The 21562-nt window shown below is 36.7% G+C and overlaps 1 protein-coding gene and 1 non-coding gene across 2 annotated transcripts; both read right to left on the bottom strand.

The window, feature by feature from the left end:
- Window positions 1-3998: 3998 nt before the first annotated feature.
- On the bottom strand, window positions 3999-6905 carry LOC122643402 (receptor-like protein EIX1). Its single transcript, XM_043837026.1, has one exon. The coding sequence runs from the start codon at window positions 6903-6905 to the stop codon at window positions 3999-4001; it is 2907 nt and encodes a 968-aa protein (XP_043692961.1).
- Window positions 6906-9428: 2523 nt separating this feature from the next.
- Window positions 9429-9514, bottom strand: LOC122644439. The gene has a single exon (XR_006330368.1). It is a non-coding gene; the product is annotated as a small nucleolar RNA snoR14 (small nucleolar RNA).
- Between the last annotated feature and the right edge of the window lie 12048 nt (window positions 9515-21562).

Here is a 21562-nt window from a genome sequence, read left to right as displayed (position 1 = left end):
ACTGCGACAACCAAGTTGCCCTCCACATTGTGCCTAATCCCGTCTTCCACGAGCGCACGAAGCATATTGATATTGATTGCCACGTTGTCCGTGAACATCTTCAGTCTGGTTTCCTTCTCACTGCTCATGTTCTTTCCCACATGCAGCTTGCGGATATTTTCACCAAGGCGCTCGGGCATGATCCTTTTCACCTTTTATCCAAGTTGGGCATTCATAACCTACACGCTCCACCTTGAGGGGGAGTATTAGTGGATTCACTGGGAGGACTCCAACCATGCATATACTTGCGCACCAAGTCTCCCAGATTTTCTTTCTCTATTTCCTTTCCTAAATTCTCTCTGCTTTCCTTAGCTTATTCACTTGTATCCTTATTAGGATTCTTCCCCACCCTCAATGGGATTCTACAATGTAATATGTATCCATATATTCATATATAATAATGAATACGTTCAAGCTTTCCCACTCAATATCTTCTCTATTTGACAATAATCATATTCACTAACCTCAAGAGCCTCAAGTGTTGCTCCTCCTCCAAATGGCCAGATCATGAAAAAAATCTCTCTATGTGGATCTATAGGAAAAAAAAATTTATTTTATGTTTCCAATTACTCACAATATATTGATCAGACGATTAAAAAATGGTCATAGTATTGTTTTAAACAGATCATATTGTCAAAAATCCATATAATATGCCAATTTTTGGATTAGGCAAACTTTGTTGTGGGATGCATTCAATGGAGGGTCATGATCCTCTTAAATGACATTTGTCACTAACAGTCATGCCCAAACTCATTCAATGACATTGCCTTACATGGACTATAAACCATTCTCATTCTCAAAATTTTGTTAGAACTGATTGTACTTCTACTTATGATCCAAGTTTTAGAAAGAACAAAAGTGCCAAATTTAATTCGAATTTTGATCTGCCTGGTCATTTATGTAATTTTTGTTTCAATCAATGCACCAAATTCATTTTCAATCGATGTTGACAACTATGAATAACACCATAGCCAAGCCACATTTTTCCACAAGACTTTAGACATGTTTTATTTTTTTTTATTTTTTATTTTTTTTTATGGTGTATAAATTTGGAATTGTATTTTGGATGATACGTCTAAAGGAACAATCATCACCATAACCAACTTGGCTTATAGCATTGTTGAATTTTGGATGATATGTCTAAAGGAACAGTCATCACCCAAAGGACTCTACTTTTAATAGTTAATTGAGGCCCAAAGGAACAGTCATCACCATGTTGCCTAGGTGACCCTCTTTCTTCTTATCTCTTCGTCTTGTGCACTGAAGTTCTTTCTACCAAACTTGTCATTGCCCAACAAGAGAATCACATTTAAGGTTTACAAATTAAAAGAGGGGGAAAAAGCATATCTCATATGGCTTTTGCTGACGATTTAATCTTATTTGGAGAAGCCTCAATGTCGGAAGCAAGAGCCTTTAATAGGGTGTTAGAGGAGTATTGCAGATTTTTTGGACAAGCCATCAATATAAATAAAACTAGGGCTCAATTTAGCCCTAGTGTGGATTCAGCCGTGAAAAGCCAACGGAGAGACTTCTTTCAAATCAGTCCAACTACGTCTCTGGATACCTATCTCGGCATTCCTTATATTAGTGGTAAGTTATCAAAAAATCACTGCTCAGATCTGATCACAAGGGTGTCAAAGAAACTACAGCATTGGAAAACACAATTTTTGAGCCCAGCAGGAAAACTAATTTTGGTCCAATCAACCCTTTCTGCCATGCCTCTTTACACTATGTCTTTCTCAAGCTCCCTTCATCTATTCACAAGACATTGGATGCCACTAATAGGGAATTCTTTTGGTCAAATGGATGCAAGTCTATGGTTCCCACAGTCTCTTGGAAAACAATTTGTCAGCTGAAAAGGTTTGGAGGCTTGAATGTGAAATTATCTGCACCCATGAACCAAGCACTGGTAGCCAAGAAAGCATGGGTGCTTCTTATATCACCTATTTCTCTTTGGGGAAGGATCATGAAGGAGAAATATTTCCCTAATACCTCCATTTTAAATGCCAATTGTCCTTCCACTGCGTCTTGGGGATGGAAATCTGTCTGCACGACAAGAAATCTTATTCACAAAGGTCTTTTCATGAGAGTTGGAAATGGGCTCTCAATAGATCCATGGACTGACTTTTGGATGCCCGATCAACCTCCTTTGGAAGCCCCTTTTCCCCTCCCCCTTGAAGCGCCTCGAAAGGTGGTAGATTTGATTGATCCTTCTACAAACTCTTGGAAGTGTGATCTGATCTTTCATTGGTGGCCTCCGGACATTCTTTCAGAATTCTCTCCATTCCTATTCCTATCTTCCCCAATAATGATAAAAATATATGGGCAGCAACTTCCAATGGTATCTTCTCAGTGGCATTGGCTTATAGCATTGCAATCAATGGCTACATTCCTTCAACTAATACCTCTTGACTCAAGGTTTGGCACCTCCCAGCTGTTCCCAAGGCACAACATCTCATTTGGAAGATTCTTCATCAAAAAGTTCCTTTGCCGGATCTATTGAACATTAGAGGTCTCAATTTAAATCCTTATTGTCCCTTCTGCCATAACCAACTTCAGTCTTCAGATCACTTGTTTTTAGGTTGTCCTCAAATTCAGCAACTTTGGCATCAAGTCGGTTTATTACCTCAAGCCACAGGTCACAATATATCTTCTCTGATTTTGGAGCTTATGCAGAAACAAAATAATTGCAGTAGAGACAATATTCTTATGATTGCGACTTATTGCAGCATCATTTGGAACATATGGATTGGGTATTGAGATTTCATCTTTAGAAATCAGAATTTTAATCAAAGGGACATTCTTAGGACAATTTCAGGAGGTAAAGATGTCATCGCTCATTTCCAATTCACAAGAAGAAGGTCGCCTAGATTCATCAAATGGATTTCCCCGCCACATTCTATGGTAAAGTTTAATGTTGATGGAACTAGCAAAGGGAATCCAGGTTAAGTAGGGATTGGGGGTGTTTGTCGAGACTCCAATTCATCCTTCTTATGTTGTTTCTCAGATGGAATTGGCTGGAATTATGCTCTTATTACAAAGGCTTTGGCAATGAGGAGGGCCATTCGGCTAGCTCTTTCCCTCAACTTCAGGAAAGTTATTTTCGAAAGCGACAACCTCCAGGTGGTTCACATTCTAAGAGGTATTTCTTTGGCAATTCCTTAGAGGATAGCTCATGTTATTCAAGACTGCTTTCTTCTTATTTCTTACTTTGAAGAGGTCTATTTCAATCATTCTCTTAGGGAAGCCAACGCTGTAGTTGACCGTCTTGCCTCCTCTGATGCTACTGATCAAAGAAGTGTATTTTGTTCTTCCCATCCCCCCTCCTTCATTTCTCCTTTGTTGTATGCTGATCTTGCGGGAACCTTGTTCCCTCGTTAATAAAAGTTCTTTACCAAAAAAAAAAAAAAAGTGTTGTAAACCTAGAACTTTTCTAACGTCAGATGTCAGAATACCATTAAAGTCTTATTTTGAAATCATTCAACTGAAGAGCAGTATAAGACACGATATATTATATTCCATACCCCAAAACCAACCAAATTGAAGAACTCAAGCCAACATTGAGCTCAAGTTAGCTTATAGAGGGAGAGAATCCTATGGAAATTAAAATCTTGAATTTTTTTTTAATATCTCTAAAGCAGGTTTTTCCCTCTTCCTCTAATTGAACCTTGTCAATTATAGCCATAATTTAGGATTTTATCCAATTATTTTCCAATTAGAATTCCCAAGCTGCTCTTTCGGAGTTGAAATTTGTTTATGGAGTCTCATAAGGCCTTGGTTCCTGATGGCTTTAGAGTATAACTTCTTCAAAATTTATGGGCTTTAGTAAATGTGTTAATTGTTTGGACACACACACACACACACACACACACACACAGAGAGAGAGAGAGAGAGAATGCTATTATTAGTTCATAAACGAGCATTGATCAAACTATGCAATTTCGCTTACATCTGATGGTTTAGCCAAAATATTTGTCTATCATATCAGCCAAAAACTGAAAATATGCAAATCTCCAAGATTTTTTGAACAGTAAGGGACCCCATACACACAAAAAGCCAACCACAAATCCCAAGGCCATGCTGACATAAAACCCTTCCATTTGAAAGACACTGCCTTCATCTTCTCTTCTAACATCATTGTTAAGCCCATCTTCAATGCAATTCTGTGTGAGTGGAGGTCCACAGAGTTCTGGGGTGTTGCCTATAAAGCTGGATGCATCAAAGCTTTGGAGCTGGGTACTCAATGGAATAGTACCTGACAAACTGTTATATGACAAGTTTAAGACACTCAAAAATGTTATCTTTGACATGCTTTGAGGAATTTCACCAGAGAGTTTGTTAATTGATAAATCCAGAGATTCCAATAGTTTCATGTCCCCAATCTTCTCAGGGATGTTCCCAGTCAAATCATTTCTGGATAAGTTCAACGATCGCAACCCAAGAAGACTTATCAATTCTTTGGGAATCTCTCCTGACAAATGATTGTCTGCAAGGTCTATGGTCACTAGAAGCTTAAGAGTATTGCTATACTCAAGCTCGTTTCCTTTGATAATCACCCATACCTCCTCAACTTGACTTACATAATCTGAAAGCAGAATTTCTCCATTTAATGGGAGTTTTGAGAAACTCATACGTCCACTTGAATTTTGTTCTATGGCCATAGCACTGAAATTGCTGAAGCAGTGTGGTATGGTTCCTGAAAGGTGGTTATCAGCAAGGTCCAGAATTTGAAGTGATGATAGATCACAAAGTTCTTGTGGAATGCTACCACCAAAATTGTTTGAATGTAAGACCAGAACTATTAGCTTTGCTAGGATTTTCCCCAACCATGTCGGTATGCTTCCAGAAAACTCATTCTTATCGAGATCAATGATCTGCAACTCTCTGCAATTTTGCAAAGATGAAGGTAATTCCCCAGAAAGATGACTATTGCGCAAATGAAGCGATTGAAGCCCAGATAAAGAACCCAAAGAATCTGGAAGATTTCCAGTGAAATTATTGTTTCCCAAATTTATTGCTTCTAGTGATTTCCAATTCATCCAACAATCAGGGATCTCTTCAGATAAGAGATTGTCTGAGAGATCAAGAAGTTGCAAGTTGCTTGGTTCATCCATTTCTTGACAAAGAAAATGGAAAATAGACCCAGAAAAGGAATTTTTGGAAAGATCTAGCTGGAGAACATTGGAAGAGAAATGAGGCAGTGGTCCCTCGAGGTTGTTTGAACCAAAAAATAACACTGAGTCAACAGAATCAAGTTTCAGTCTTCTTGGGAGCTCACCATGTATCTGATTGTTGGAGAGATTTAAATATGAAATTTGTGAAGTTAAGTTCCAAAACCAAGAGGGAATTTCATCAGAAATTCTTGTATAAGATAAATCTAGGTAAGAAATGTTCCTCTGAGTTTGAAGCCATGCTGGGAATTCAGGTCCTACATGCCATGATCGCAATTGTATTGCTTTGAGTTGGAAGGGAGGAATCCAATTAGAGCTGACTTTCAAATACAATGAGTTTGAAGATGCGTAGAATGATTTTAGTCTAGTGAGATTGGCAAAGTGAACCTCAGACACCTCACCTTCCAAGAAATTATTACAGATGAACAATTCCTCAAGCTGCGAAAGTTGTCCAATACTTTCTGGAATAGATCCATTCAATTGACTACCAACCAGATATAGTATTCTTAATGATGACAATCTTCCCATGGACGGAGGAATTGAACCAGAAAACGAGTTTCCGTATCCCAATTGGTCACGCCAAGAACCTGAGAGATACAATTCCTGCAACTTGGAAAGATTTCCCAATGTTGTCGGTAACTCACCTTTGAGCTTATTGCCCCACAGGTAGAGCCTTGTGAGTGAAGTCATGTTACCAACTGCACTCATAATTGAACCTTTCAAATTGTTATTGGAGATGTTAAGGGTTACAAGACTACCCAAATTATACAACCAACCAGGTATGTCGGAATTAAAATTGTTTTCAGAGAGGTCTAGGGCCCTTAGAGAAGTCATGTTCTGAAGACCACTTGGTATTGGACCATGAAAAGCATTCTGTCTCAATTGAAGAGAAACAAGGCCCCTAATAATGAACAACCACTTTGGAGGAGATGAATTGAAATTGTTTTCCGAAAGGTCAATGATGATGAGTGATGTAAAATTAACAAGTGGGGCAGGAATATCAGGAATTGGATTAAGTTCACATGATGATAAGATTAACTCTGTTAAAGAAGGGAGGATATTCAATACCTGCAAGTAATCAGTTGCTTTGCTAAGGTTAACTCGACTCATGTCAAGGTATTGCAGGAAAGAAAGATGAGAAACCCATTCAAAACTCTCAGTATGTAATCCAATTCCACCATAAGATGAAAATAAAGAATTAGTACTGAGATCAAGATAACGCACACTTGATAGATTCCTCAGCTGATAAGGAACCATTCCACCAAAACCAGCATTAGAGAGGTTAAGATATCTCAAGCTCTTAAGGGAACCAAGGAACTCAGGAATGCGAATACCATCAAACCTTTTCACACTTAGGTCTAGGTACTTCAGATGCTTCAGCTCAACTAAAGAAGGACTTATCTCTCCACCCAACAAGGAATTCATCATATGATTAGCATCAAATTGTTGTCTGAGGTTGAGCTTGATGACATGTCCAGTTCTGTTGCTGCAACTAACTCCTTTCCATGTACAACAATCCTCACCAATCCAAGATGAGAGCCAATTTGTTGGATCTTTAAGTCCCTTCTTAAAGCTGAGAAGGGCTTGTCTCTCTATCTTACTACAAACCACTACTTTTGTGTTTGTACCAGTAACACTAGAGTTGGTGGTTTGTATGCATAAGAAAATAAACAAGAGAAGCTCAAAACTTTTCATGATAAACTAAGAACAGGGTATGAGAAAAATAAGGAAAGTTGTTCTAGTAGAAGATATGTGAGTGTGAGAGAATGCAAAACTTCCAGATAATTTATAAGCCAAGGATAGTGCAGGGAATGTTCATGTGAACGAACTCTTAGATGGAATCCACTTTTTGAAAATGTTGCTTTTGAACGACTGTGAGTCATTCATGAACATTCACTCCTGAGCCAAGGAGAAAAATGTTATGTAAGCTTCGTCAAGGGGAAGGAGCTGTCAATCAATCACAATTCTCCATCAAGTAAACAAGTCAAGTCATGTCTTGTCAGAAGTCAAGTTTTCAACAACTTACAATGCTCTCGATCATGTGGAATTTAGGAAACCAAACAGGCAAACAAACAAAGAAGGGGCAACTATATACGCTACCCTACATTTAGCTTATATTTATTAAATGTATCCTACCTTAAAATTCTTTTCTAATACTACTCTACTTTTAAACTTTTACATGTTTTTCTACCCTCGTATTTTTAAATACCCTGATTACCTTTCCCTTTCACCTATTAACCTGTTAATCTATTTAACCTCTCATTCATCATCTACTTTTTACATTTTTTGTCATTAAAATAGTGAAAAATGAAAGCACCCATCCACTTCTTTTGTCTCCTGTTTTTTAGTTCGTTGGTTTTTTTGTTTTTTTGTTTTTTCTTTAATTTTTTTATTTAATTAATTTTTTATTCAACATTTTATCTTCATCGTTCTTTTTCGAAGTTTGAACAAATCATGGTTCTAAGTATCGGTATCGTATCGCCTATATCGGGTGATACGTACTTGTTTTGCTAGTCACCGATACCGTATCAATAGCACGGTATGGACAAGGGGTAAAATGGACATAAAACTCATTTTTAAGGAGATTCAGGGGTAATTTTTCCCGATACAGCCGATCTTGTATCGATATTGTATCAATTTTGTAGGTTATTGATACCCTTTCCAATACCGTGGGTCGACTCTCTTCAAAGCACCCCACTTCTCTCTCTTCCTGTTTTTATTTAATTTACTTTTTATTATTTTTGAAGAGAGTTGATCTGTTTCATGGTTTTAGTATACAATATCGGGACGAGTATCAGTAACCTGCAAAACCGATACGATATTGGCCTAGATAGGCTGTATCGGACAAAATTACCCCTGAATCTCCTTAAAAATGAGTTTTCTGATCATTGTACCCCTTGTTTGTACGGATCGTGCTACCAATATGGTATCGGCATGGTATTGATATCGGTGACTACCAAAAGTGGTACGTATTGCCCGATACAATAACGATACTTAGAATCATGATCTGTTCTAAGAAGAACAATAAAAATGAAATGTTGAATAAAAGATTAATTAAATAGAACAATTGAAGAAAAAAAAATGAATGAAATAAAAAATGGAAGAGAGAAGAAGTGGATGGGTGTTTTCACTTTTTACTATTTTAATGACAAAAAGAAAATGTAAAAAATAGACGATGAATGGTAGGTTAAATAGATTAGCAGGTTACTAGGTGAAAAGGAAGGGCAATCTACGTATTTAAAAATATGAAGATAGAGAGAGATGTAAAAGTTTAAAAGCAGGGTATTAACAGAAAAGAAGTTTAAGGTAAGGTAGTTTTAATAAGGGAAAATATCATCCCCCTCCCTTCTAAGTTTGCCTAATATCAATCCAATACCCAAGTTTTGAAAAATATCTACCTCTCTCTTATTTTATAAAGATTATATCAACCGTACCCTAACCATGTAACGGTGTTAAAAAAAACCTGTGTAAAAACAAAACTACCTTTTTTAATATCTATTGAAAACATATGCATTTCTCCCTTGTTTATGAAAAGATTATATTACCCTTATGTAGAGTTAAAAGGCAAAAGCCTTTCTTCTCCCTTGCAACCCTTTTGCCCTCCTGAGTCTTCTTCTCCGTTTGTTCTTCTTCCTCTGTGCTTCTTCTTCCAGCACCACCATCATCGCCACCACTGCCGCCACCATCAAAACCCCTTCTGCGATGAAGGGTTATCAACATTTCTTGCAGAGAGTCCCCGAGCCACAAATGTCTTCTGAGGGATCATTCAAAAATTGTTTGAAGATTAGTGATTTTTTAACCATTTCAGCAAAGTCTTTTATTTCTTATCGATAGAGATTCTTGAATTTTTTGTTATATAGCCTTTGGGTTTTGCTTCCACCTGCTATAGAACTAAAAATGAGAAAAAAAATAAAGGGCTAACCTTGTAACAAAAAATAAGGAACTCAAAGATCCGAAACAATAAAGGAGAGAGAAATTAAAAGGGAAGAAAGAGAAAACCAGATTGTCGGAACATAATCAGTTTGGATTAAATTCTTTCATCAGCTGTTCAGAATTCCACCTCTCTCCGAAAAAGAATTAGAAGAAGCTAAAAAGAGAAAAACAGATTGCTGAAAAACAAACCTTCAATCATAAAAAAGAAATCCAAAAATTCGAAGCAATTAAAAAAAAAACTAACAATAAAAAAGCCTTGGAGGGTTTGTTTGTTCTTGGGGAGTTACGATCAGAACCTGTCGGGATTCATGAATAGACATCACATTGTAATTTCAGTGGATTAACAGACATGAATTTTATCATCACCTCGCTTTCCCCCCTTTTTCTTAAACCTAATACCCACCATTTCCAAATCTTCGATAAATAGAAAGAAGGAACCCTAACCCTTACCACAAATTAGACAAGAAGCAATGTTAAGAAGAAGAAGAAAGCTGAAGGGAGAAGAAAGAAATGCTCAGAACTTCTTAGAAGCAGTCAAGATAGCTCGAAAGGAAATCATCCAACAAGGTGAAGCTCAAGAATTTGAAATTTCAGATTTCGATCATCATTTCGAGTTCTGTCGAAATGAAAATATTTTGGTGAAATTTCAGTCCATTTCACACATTTCAATCCACTTTTATACTGGAATTATGTTAATTATTTGTTTTGAAATGATTAGCAAAATAACTAGAACTGTTTCAGCCACTGGTTCTGATCTCTTTCAACCACCAACTAGATCAGTTCAGCTTAGAGAGCCCATAGAACCAGGCCAGTTCATCAATGGGCTGTCATCAATGCCCCAACCATGAAGAAGATCAGAGGCGGCAGCGGTGGTGGTGTTGCTGGTGGTAGTTTAGGTTTCTTGATATATTTTACACCTTCAACGGTAATTCCTTCTGCGATTCTCTCTGTTGACGATTGAGCTTTTTTCAATCACAAGGCATCATACGCTGCAGAATTGTTTGTCTCTGTCTCTCATTCATTGCTTTATGTTCTTTTACGATTTAATGTCTGTTTTATTTGTGTCAGTCGCTTGGGATTTTTCCCCCTGTACTAATCGGTTTATTCATTTGCCCTCACTCCACCTTCTTATGTGATGGGATGATAACGATCGCAGCTTCGTTTCTGCTTTATTATGTAATTACTTCTCTAGAGGATAAGAAGAGGGTCTGTCAGAGAAGAAGAAACCGAAGAGGATCTGCCAGAGAAGCAGAGGAAGAAGAATGGTATTTTGGGATTGAAGGGGTAAAATTAGAATTAAAATAATTTAAGGGTAATTTAGGGTTTTAGATAAATTAGATCTGCCCATATCATTAGTTAATAGTCATTTTTAACGATTAAGATACGATTGATATAATCTTTATAAAGTAAAGGAAGGGATAGATATTTTTTAAAACTTAGGTACTAGATTGATATTAGGCAAACTTAGAGGGGAGGGGATGATATATTCCCTTTTAATAAATATGGGCTAAATGTAAGATACTGATAGTAATTGCCCCAAAAGAACTGATCAAAAGTCACCAGAAAGCAAATAACACGTAGTCGAAAAGACCATGATAAGGAAATGCAGACCCTGTGGCTGCAACCATGAATGACACGTAGTCCTGTTTAATTGAGATATTAATGTTGCCACCAAAAAAAATGACCGGGTCAAAGGGTGTCAGTCTGGGGGGGGTCTAATAGTCACCTACTTCAATCGTATCAATCAGGGAAGTTTGAAACAATTTGATCTGTCTCGATCCAGTCTCTTCACCTACCAGCACAGAAGATGTAATTTCTATCTTTGTTCTTATCTTGGAAATCAAAGTGACCTGTTTTGAAAGCATTCTTTCTTGATTGGAGATATCAAACGTAATTTCTCCATGAATTTTTAAGTCTTCTTGTAAATCATTTTGGCAAAATTTTCTATAAATTCCAATACTACAATTTGTTTTGTTTGAATGAACTTAATTAATGAGTTTTTTTTTTGGGGGTAGAAAAATGAATTTAATGATCATCATATATATTATTCTTGGAGAAAATCTCAAGTCTACACCACATGGGTTGTGAGCTTTAATTTTCTTGTATGAAAGACTTCATCTCATACTATTAATGTAGAAGGTGTTATTAGTGAAGTCTGATCTATATCTAGAAAGTATAGTGGGAAATCTTCAAAAATCTTCAGAGGCCGTTTCGATCTCGAAACACGTCTGGATGGTCTAAAAAGTGGATACGTCACCGCCAGAGACAATGAGTCCTGAAGAGTGTGTTGAGGAATCGTTATCCCCTCCAATTCACTGCCTACTCTAGTTCCTCAAATTCCTCACATAGGGGGCAGAAATGACCACCCTACCCCCTACCTGAACACACTACCCAAGGTGGGGTCCACTCCCCTATTAGAGGAATTGGAGCGGGCAGTGAATTATAGGTGAAAATTATTCCTCGTTGAGGCCTTCGAAATGATATATATTTCTACATTGGAGCGGGCAGTGAATTATAGGTGAAAATTATTCCTCGTTCAGTTCTGGTTTGACCCTGATTAGGTGGTCTGTTTTGGGTTACTAGGGGCATTTCTGTACTTTTCTAGGTTAGGGCTTCTTTATAAGTCTTCTTATCTCGTTGAGAGATGTCTGAGATTTGAGGGTTTGTAATCTTTCTTCAGAGAATTAGTGAAAGCTAGTTCTATCGCTGGCCGTGGATGTAGCTTACTTTCTTGAAGGTGAACCACGTAAAATCTCTATGTCGTGCATTTGTGCGATTGATTTTTCTCTTTTATTTTCGTTTTCTTCTGCAAATCCTATTTCTATGCATTGTTTTCTTAACAGAAGGGATTAATTGTACGGTTTTATTTGGAAATATGTTTTTTTTTTTTTTTGGTGATAAAAAGAAAAAATGCATTAAGATAAAAAAATATATACAGTTTTGGTGTTTAGTGCATGTCGAGCCAGATTCATAGATATAGTTATACAAAAAGGATCTTCCTAAGTTATAAACTTGATGTTACTATACGAGTCCGATATATAGAGCAGATCATTAATATGCTGCAAAGGCCAAGCAGATTTGGTTGGAGATGGAAATATTTTAATATGGCACTAAATTATTCCAATCTATTGTTGTAGATATGACCAACTTGATCCCACTTGCTCGAGGATCAGCTCTTAACTCATTGTTATCTAAATTGGGTCAAATTTAGGGTTCTTGAACAGTTCCTTTCCTTTCGATATATGATATGATTAGATAGGAGCTTGGCTAGCTGGGGTCCTAGTTGTCTACCAAACAAGACCTACAGGACCAAGTCTATGTTTCTCGATGGAGAGAAAAATGGAAAGGATATGCCACGTGTAGGCTATACAAGATATGCCACATTCCCAACCATTCGGCTCATAAATGTAAAATGTTTGGATATTAATTGAAAATCCGATCGGGTCCTCCTAACTCCTAACCCTATAAGCATTTTATGCATTAAAAAAATTTATCATGGTTATGTGAATTCATCTTGATTCCAAACGTATGGGAGCATCAAGCCATCAATATGTTCTCACTCAACATAAAAGATCGTTTGTATTAAAAGAATGAAAAGAATTACAAAGAAACATTGGCAAACACCAAAAACTTAAACATAAAATGCAAAGTCAGTTCCTCCCACCTTCGACATTGCTATCAACAAGAGGGACAGACTTGCAAATAAAAAATAAGGAACAACTAACAAGATCACAACCTTCCTTGCACAGGCTAACAGGGTGAAAAACTAATTAAGGATAAATGCAGGCGGAATCTTGGGTTCCTTAAGCATCGATCCTGAGCTCCTCTAACATTGCACTAGGACAATAATCAACAGGAATGGAAACTTCATATTTTGCTACCAACTTTGCAAGGAAGTCCGCTAGCGGGTTGGTTTTCCAAAAACAATGGGTAATTTTCCACTCAATGACACTAAGGAAGCAACTCTGAAGAGCAGACCATTATTGTCAAACAAATGGTCCCTTTCGTAGAAAAACAGTTTTCTCTTCTAATTCTATCAAATTACATAAAAATCTCATCTCTTGGCATAATTTTCATAACACAAATAAATGAGAAAATATCACTAATTTCAACATGTCTAAAATAATTTCAATACTAAATATAATGTTCTTACACATCAAAAAAACTATTGATTAATTTTTATCGAATTGGATGAATGTTTCTTGATAAAGCCAACTGGTTTGCAATGTTCTTTTTAAGTTCATCCATCTCTCTTGTTGATGAGTACATTTATGTGTGAAATCTTAGGGCATAAAGCATACATTTTACCACATTGAACATAGTTACTCAAGTATTTTTCTGTGTTTTTCAGGTTTTAGGTCATTTTATGCTATTCTGGGCTATCGGGAGCTGTATCTCCTAATCTACAAGTAAAGTTACCATGTTTCTTTCCATGGCTATGAAGAGGGATGAATTTTGACGTGATGCATTAAAAGTACATATTCGTTTAGGCCATCATGCAAGCGATTATTCTTTTTGGGCCAGGAAAGAATAATGTACCAGAAATGAGCTAGAATGCAAGCCCAAGCCAATCTACGACTTTCTAGGGGTATTTTCGGCATCAAAGAAGATGATTGTGATCAAGGGTTGAGATTTTATCAAGCACAAGACACCCTTCTGTGTTTTTTATTGTTATAAGAGAGAGAATGGATGCCAACTACACATGGACCCCACCTTTCACCTTTTTTTAGAGCATCCCATGGTCCACGTTTTTTAAAGGGTAGAGTGGGCATTAAATTAATTCTTGAAGAAGGAATCCCAGCTATCACACACACACTCTCCCCATCGAATTTCTAAAGGCTCTATGGGGATTTAACAAGTGGTGGATATTTTGTGGGAAATATTTTCTTATTCTTGAAAAGTTGAAAAGTCAAAGATTGAAGAATTCATGTTCACATTACTTGCAGAAGACAACTGCAAGAAAGAAGAAATACAAGAGAGTAAAATCTATGCTCAAGAGTCAAATTAGAAAATAGAAGGTGTATTAAGCTAGGAACTTGTATATCTTGCTTTCTATTTTTTTTTTTCTTTTTCTTGAAAATCAAGCTTTGATGTAAAAGGAAGAAGGGATAAAAATCCAATATTGAGAGAGAGCTTCTCCACGCTCCAATGATTTTTAGAGGAGGGGCTCACTCAAAAACTTGGAGGCCTCTCTCCTCCCCTCTCTTCCTTCTCCTTCACTTGTAAATACATAGAGTGGTTGGGCTGTAATACCCCCAAAACCACCCTAGCGGTTTAGGGACCTTGATGGTTCATAAGATCGTTTATGTCAAGGAGATATAAATCGGAGTAGAACCAAAATACAAACACATGTCTAATATGTATAGATTAAGACTTCAACTACAGTAATGTAGTTAAACTAAGCTATTATAATTTCGAATTTAAACTTAAAATTCTGAAATAAAGGTTACAATCTTCAAAATTAAATTAAACTCAAACAAATTACAAGTTCTTCTAAAATTGAAAGAATGTGTAAAGTTTCTAATAGTAGTTGTCCTCTTCTAATCTAAGTGCTTCGTCCTCTTGGACCTCCTCCTCTAGTACATCCTCACATCCAGGTTCGCATTCATAAAGTTGTTCATCTGAAAGGTGGTGAGGATAATCTTCGGAAAAAGTTTAGCAAGTAAATCCACAACAACTATACAGGTCTAAAAATATGCACAAGTAATACAAAATGTAAAGATAATATAATAATATGTATATATAGATCTGAAACAAAACAAAACAAAATGATCATAATCATATTTGTTTATCACCACTACCGTAATGAAAAGCATATATAGCAACAATCAACAAAAGATGCATCAAAAGAACATAAAATAACAAACACATCACTCCCTGATAAACTAGTGTGAACTAGTTACTATATACTGGTCAAGGCCCTAATGATAGTAGCGTATGAACTCCAGTTATGATCAACTACAACACCACTGTCCCCTCTCAACATCAAGAAAGTAATGGAGAAACTAGTGACCAAACTTGCCCCAGACTGAGTCAAAGCCTCCGAAAATTTTACCAGCAATGACCTCCTAGAGAGTTTTTTATCATCTCCCTCTTTCTAGTAGTCTATGTGGTTCCAATAAAGAGAAGCCCGTAGCTCAAAAACTCGCTAACTTATCCTTACTCCAAAATATTCACCAATGTTGGTAAGGTAAACAACAAAATAACAATCAAGGGTTTACTCATAATTTAAAGCTATACATCCAAGTTCGAAATTTAGGGGTCATGATTCCCCAATTCCACCCTAGCACATGCTATTGAAAAGAATGAAGATAAAGTTTGACAACATTAATTTTCATCAATATATCAATGCATAAAATGAAGAACAATAATAGGGAAGATTGGGCAAAATCTTTGCAATCACATATCCAACAATAACATCAATGAAAATTAAAAGGTAAACCCTACACAAAATCAGATTTTTATGCATCATCCAAAAACATTATGCATTAGGTTATAATCATGAAGAATCATTCATAGACCTTTCTCATACTATCAACAAATAAGCATTGGATTCATTAGTCTATAAACATGACATTATTAAAATTTTTGCACACACATATGTGAATTAAATCATAAGGAAATCACCATTCCTTGCAAGCAATCATATGTGCACAATTTAATTGAGTCACCCATGATAAATCTCAATCTAAAACTAAATTCTAGATTTAAAACAATGTTTCAAAACAAATTTTATATGTAAAGAAAAACATCAAGTATAATGGTTGAAGATCTACTCACCTTATGTGAAGCGACTAGGGTTTCTATAGGTGACCTCAAATCAATGCTTCAATGGTGTTGATATACCTCTTCTTAGTTCAAAATCACTTTAATGGAGTCCTATGAGTAAGGTAATGATGAAATCAGGTTCAAGGTATTGCTTAAACTCGGATTTGGAAAACAGAAATTTTTGATAAAAAGACCTATCTTTCGTAAATCAGCAATATCTCTCTTCTTAGATCTCCAATTAGACTGATTCAAGTTGGGTTGCGAACATAAGAGATGAGGCTACGTATTATTATGAAATATGATTTTTTAATTCGACTCCAAAAATGATCGAAATTGGCCTTCAAGTGACTAGTTTTGCACAGTCAAAATCTCCTTCTCATTCCTTCTTCTTCTCTTCCTCTCTATAGTCCACAAATTTTTCTCTCTTCCTCTCTCTCTCTCTCTCTGTCTCTCTCTCATACACACACACACACACACACACACACACACACACACACACATTTATGATAATTTATTCCTAACAAGAGAGAAGGAGATGGGAAAAATTCGATTTAGTCTCTAACTAGATCACTTTACTTTTCCTCCAATGAAAATATTTTAAAAGGAATCTTGACTTAAGATTTTAAAAAGATTTAGATTTAGTAGTTTAATTTTAGTTTTAGTTCAATTCTTTCTTATTTTATTATTATTGCTTTGTTCTTAGTTGCTTAGAACCAGAATTCTCCAATCCCTCTCATGCGTGGAACCTCCCTTGCTATCGTACATTCTCTGCTCTCTATTTTCCTTCTTTCATTCCAACTCCTTTTCTTTCTTCTTTTTTCCTATTATTATTATTATTACTATTATATATATATATATATATATATATATTTTAAACGTGGGAGAGTTTCCACATCTCCACGGTTTCGTAGTTAGCTAGTTGTGATATGAGGCCCATCATAAGGTAAATTCATAAAAATAAAATTTCTTTAATTCATCCAAAGTGTAAGTAGGTGAATTTGAACCTAAGACCTAATACCTTGTTGAACTAAGGGTCCAACCAGCACACAAGATTAGTAAATATTTATTACTTTCCAAATAAAATCATGTATTTTTTTAACAAACCCTAATTCTTCACTTAGGCAAGGAATAATTCAAATTAAGGGTGTTAAACTCACAGTACTTATCATGAATATATGTGTACACCTCCAGCTAGTCTAAGGTCCTACATATCAGTTTGCCCTAATCCTGTATAAAAGATCAAAATACCCCTAGTCCAAAATTAGGGTATTATAATTCTCCACCCCTTAACAAAATTCATCCTCAAAATTTAAATTTACCTGGATAACTAAATAAATGCGGGATATTACAATCCACCCTCCTTAAAGAAATTTCGTCCTCAAAATTTACATATCAAGATCTCTAAACAATTGTGGATACTTGGATCGCATTTCATCTTCTTTCTCCCACAACCCTTTGAATATCATGATTCCTCCAGAGAATCGTCACAATTGAAATAGTATGGTTATATAAGACTTGCCCTTTGCGATCCAAAGCAAATAAGTGTTTTCTCAAAATCTGAGACAGTCTCTCTGACTGTCCATCAATTGTTGATCAACACATTATGTTTAGAAACTTAACCAATTTACTAAATCAGACTCCCGAAAATTCGACTTTGATCAGACTATTTCTATTGACCGATACTAATAATATCCAACATGGTATCTTGGTTCTTTGTTAAAACGTTGACTCGCTGAGCTGAACCAAAATCAATCCTACTGTTCTTGAACCACTGATGTAATATGCGAACCTAGCCAAATAAATCTCTAAAAGTTTCTAGATCATTATCTCTATATCTTTATTTATTCAATCATGATCTATATTAATGGTCCGAAATAACTTGGCTACAACTGAATTACTCACACTTGAGTTGGACTAACCAATAAATTGACCCAGAATTGACTTGGTCCACAACCATTCAGCATTTATCCATGTAAAATCACGCAAGTTCAAATCATTCAAGTTCTTTTGTGTGAACCAACCAAAGTCATGTATCACATAATATCACATACATACATCTTATATTAATAGTTAAATCATTTTTACCTTAGTATGTACCACTAATAGATTTCCAAAAAAAAAAAAAATTTCAAGGTATTACATCCTCCCCTTTAAAAAAAATCCATCCTCGAAATTATGTGTATCTCAATCTAGAAGGGTCCCAAAAGTCTAGGGCTTAATTTGTCCTCCATTACCAAACATCATTGGTCCCTCAAAAATAATAAACACTATCATAGTAGGAGAATAATCAATTCATGCCAAGTATGACATCAAGATCCGTCAATTCTAAAAGGATCAAGGCTGCTGGTATAACTCTACCTTCTATTTATACTTAACAAGACATATATACAGTGTCTTCCACAAACGTCTCCTCAAATGGTAAAGAACATATATCATTAACACTCCACAACTCAAGTTCACAACAACATGTTAGAGAGTTTCAACCTATATTTAATATCTCTATGTTCAAGGTTCAGTAAAACTCGTCTATAATAATTCTCATGTGATTTCATAATTCAATGTTCATCCTTAGTTAGTGGTGGTGAAGGATTTTCATCATTTGGTAGTGTATTGCCACCATTCCATTTTACTCTTCACGGAGCCGTTATTACAAAGTACATAAAACCAACAACTCACACCCAAAATTACAACTCATTAAAAATTATGTTTTCAACAATTCTGTCCACCTATAGGATAAAATAGGAAAATAATACTCCTGAAATTTCAGATCTGATGAAACAAAATTTCTAAGAAACCTAACTTAAATTTTTAAAACAAATCTGTCCATTTGCTTGCCTAGACTTGGATGACTTTATGTCCCAGAATGACTTCAGTAATTCCAAAAAAGCTAGAGTTCTGAATTCTTCAATGGATGCTTTGCTCGAAAAATTGAATGATCTCTCTCTTGGTGTTGAACAAGATGGTTCATTCACCATGTATTCCTCTACTAGACATTTTCCTACATTTTCTGTTATCTCCACATCTTATGATAGTGACCACACCTCAACTCCCTCCGAACCCCACAGCAGGGAGTAATCATGGAATCGATATTTGCACATGCATCATGGTTAAGTTTCAAGGAATGTGCAATGGAGGAAAGTACACTTAGCTTACTCTTACTAGATCATTCGAATTGAAATCAAACATTGAAATCCAAAGAATCCCACAGTTTAAGAGTAGAAGCCAAAATTTGGATTTTGTTCCAGATTCTCTCACACAAAAATACAAACATCATGAATATATACAGAAAATAAAACAAACCTTGGGTAGAAAATAGTCAAACCAATTCCTCCCTCGCACTTTCAAAATGTCATACCGAAATCCACATAAAGCAAAACTGAAAAGCGGAGGGAGAGAGAGCCCACAAATCAAAAGCAAAGACGAAAGAAAAGCAGATATGGCACTGATAAATAATAATGCAAGAATTATTTCTAAAAATGTCAAGATTATAGGCAACGTAAGCAACTTGGAAGGCTGCAGTTGTTAAAATGGGTGGTGGTCGTCGATCAATTGTAGCAATGGCAAGTGGCAGTCGTTCCTTGTCAGACCTGTCGTCATTTAGTTGGAGGAAATAAAAACAAACTTGCAGAGGCATACCAAGGTTACTGTTGTAGATGAGAAAGAAAGGGTGAGTACTATGATCATGTTAGGGAAACATACATCCAATTCCATATACACAAAGGTTTAGGGATTACTTGAACCGAATGGAATCACGGCGGAAGAAATAATCGAAGGCGGCTTGTAGTTACGAGCACAACGCGATCTCTACAGGCTTCTCCATAGAGAACTCCACACCACCAAACCCTAGGCAACTGAATGGAAACCCTAGGAAAACACAGAACTTAAAAGAGGGAGAGATCTAATCAATTAATGCACACCTAGGGTTTTATGTCTTATATCTCTATATAGGCTAAAACCCTGGATAGGCCTCTCTCTCTCTCTCTCTCTCTCTCTCTCTCTCTCTCTCTCGCTCTCTCGCTCTCTCTCTCTCTCTCTCTCATTTTTGGCTCGGCTTGTCCCATGTGGGCATACCAGCTGGGCCTCAGGCCCATCACCAATTTACATCTCCCACTCGCCCACATAGGGCGCATTTATTATGCATTCAAGTTTCTCTCATTCCGTGTTATCCTCCATACAGGTAATGGGGCATGTGACCTGTTGAGATGATACAAGATAGGAGTACTATATCAAACTTCCATCTAGCCAACATAGTACATCACTCTCAAAAGTCTCGAAATGCCCCAAACGATCTACTTACACCCTATCTAACACTCTCGACCCCTCACGATGAGCAGTGTTAATCCTTGGTATGTAATGTATTCATGACTGAGTCGATTACAAATACGACACATCGCCCAGGCAATGAGTCACATAACAAAGGTGTAACGTCCAATGGTTTTCTCTGAGCCCCTCATATCAATCCAAATATCCCCAACAACTTTCCCAATCGCTTCCCGCTAGATCGCATCATCCATGGTCCTAAGGAGAACGTCAAAGTAGCGTCATTGGGTGTCTTTTTCATGACATTGTCTCAGGTAATAAGGGTACTATGGGATTAATATAATCCACGTGACTTACAGAGTAACGAAGCAGGGATCCATTCGGTTACTCTCACTGTTGGTCATCATGAGCACATGTAGTATAATGTGCATGCTATGGCATAACTCCCACTAGGGTGGGCATGTCACTCGCAATAAATAAACATCATACAGATCTTAGTCTAGCCGCTACTCTAACCGCCTAACCTAAGTCTCTAGCACACCCTCATGGTTTCTGCCTAGAACCTCCCATCTGGCTTCTAGCAGGCTACTCAGAAGTATGGTATCTTCCAAGTTGGACCAAGTAAAAGTCTCATCTTAACTCTAACTAAAGCACCATAGAGCACACATGCTCATGGGCTCATCTCGTTCGCTACAACCCAACGTCGAGGCGAATCACCCGTGTGAGTGGGTTGATTCTAAGCCTCATGACATCTTTACAAACAATGAATGTATACACACAAGATTACTCAAATAAATATATGCTCATTAATAAATGTAAGAGAAATACAGATAAATGTCCATCACAAACAAAGTGTTCCCAAAGCAAATACATATTAGATCTGCTTGAGTCCCAAGTTCCTAACGTGAACTAGGAAAACATCTCTGGCAATGGACTTAGTCAATGGATCAGCCAACATATTGCCAATGGAGATATGCTACAGAACCACTTCACTTTGAGCTACCATGTCTCGAATGTAGTGATACCGTATGTCAATGTGCTTGGCTTTACCGTAGAACTTGAGGTCCTTCGCAAATACAAGCGCTGTCGTGCTATCACAGTGTATAAGCACAGCGTCGTCTGAGTGAGTAGAAACGCTAAGTCTCTACAAGAACCACCTGAGCCAAACGGCCTCCTGTACTGTTGACGAACATGCGACGTACTTCGACTCCATCGTGGACAGGGCGATGCAGGTCTACAGCCTCCCAGGACAAATGTATACCCTGAAGTAGACTTACGCTCGTCTTTATCACTAGCCGAATCAACATCATTGTAGCCTCTCAGTCCCAAATCTAAACCACAAAAGGTGAGCGAGAGGTCTACAGTGTCACATAGGTATCGAAGTATCCTCT

The sequence above is a fragment of the Telopea speciosissima genome, chromosome 10 (genome assembly GCF_018873765.1).
Source record: "Telopea speciosissima isolate NSW1024214 ecotype Mountain lineage chromosome 10, Tspe_v1, whole genome shotgun sequence".
Taxonomy (NCBI): domain Eukaryota; kingdom Viridiplantae; phylum Streptophyta; class Magnoliopsida; order Proteales; family Proteaceae; genus Telopea; species Telopea speciosissima.
This window is presented reverse-complemented; position numbering and strand designations above follow the sequence as displayed.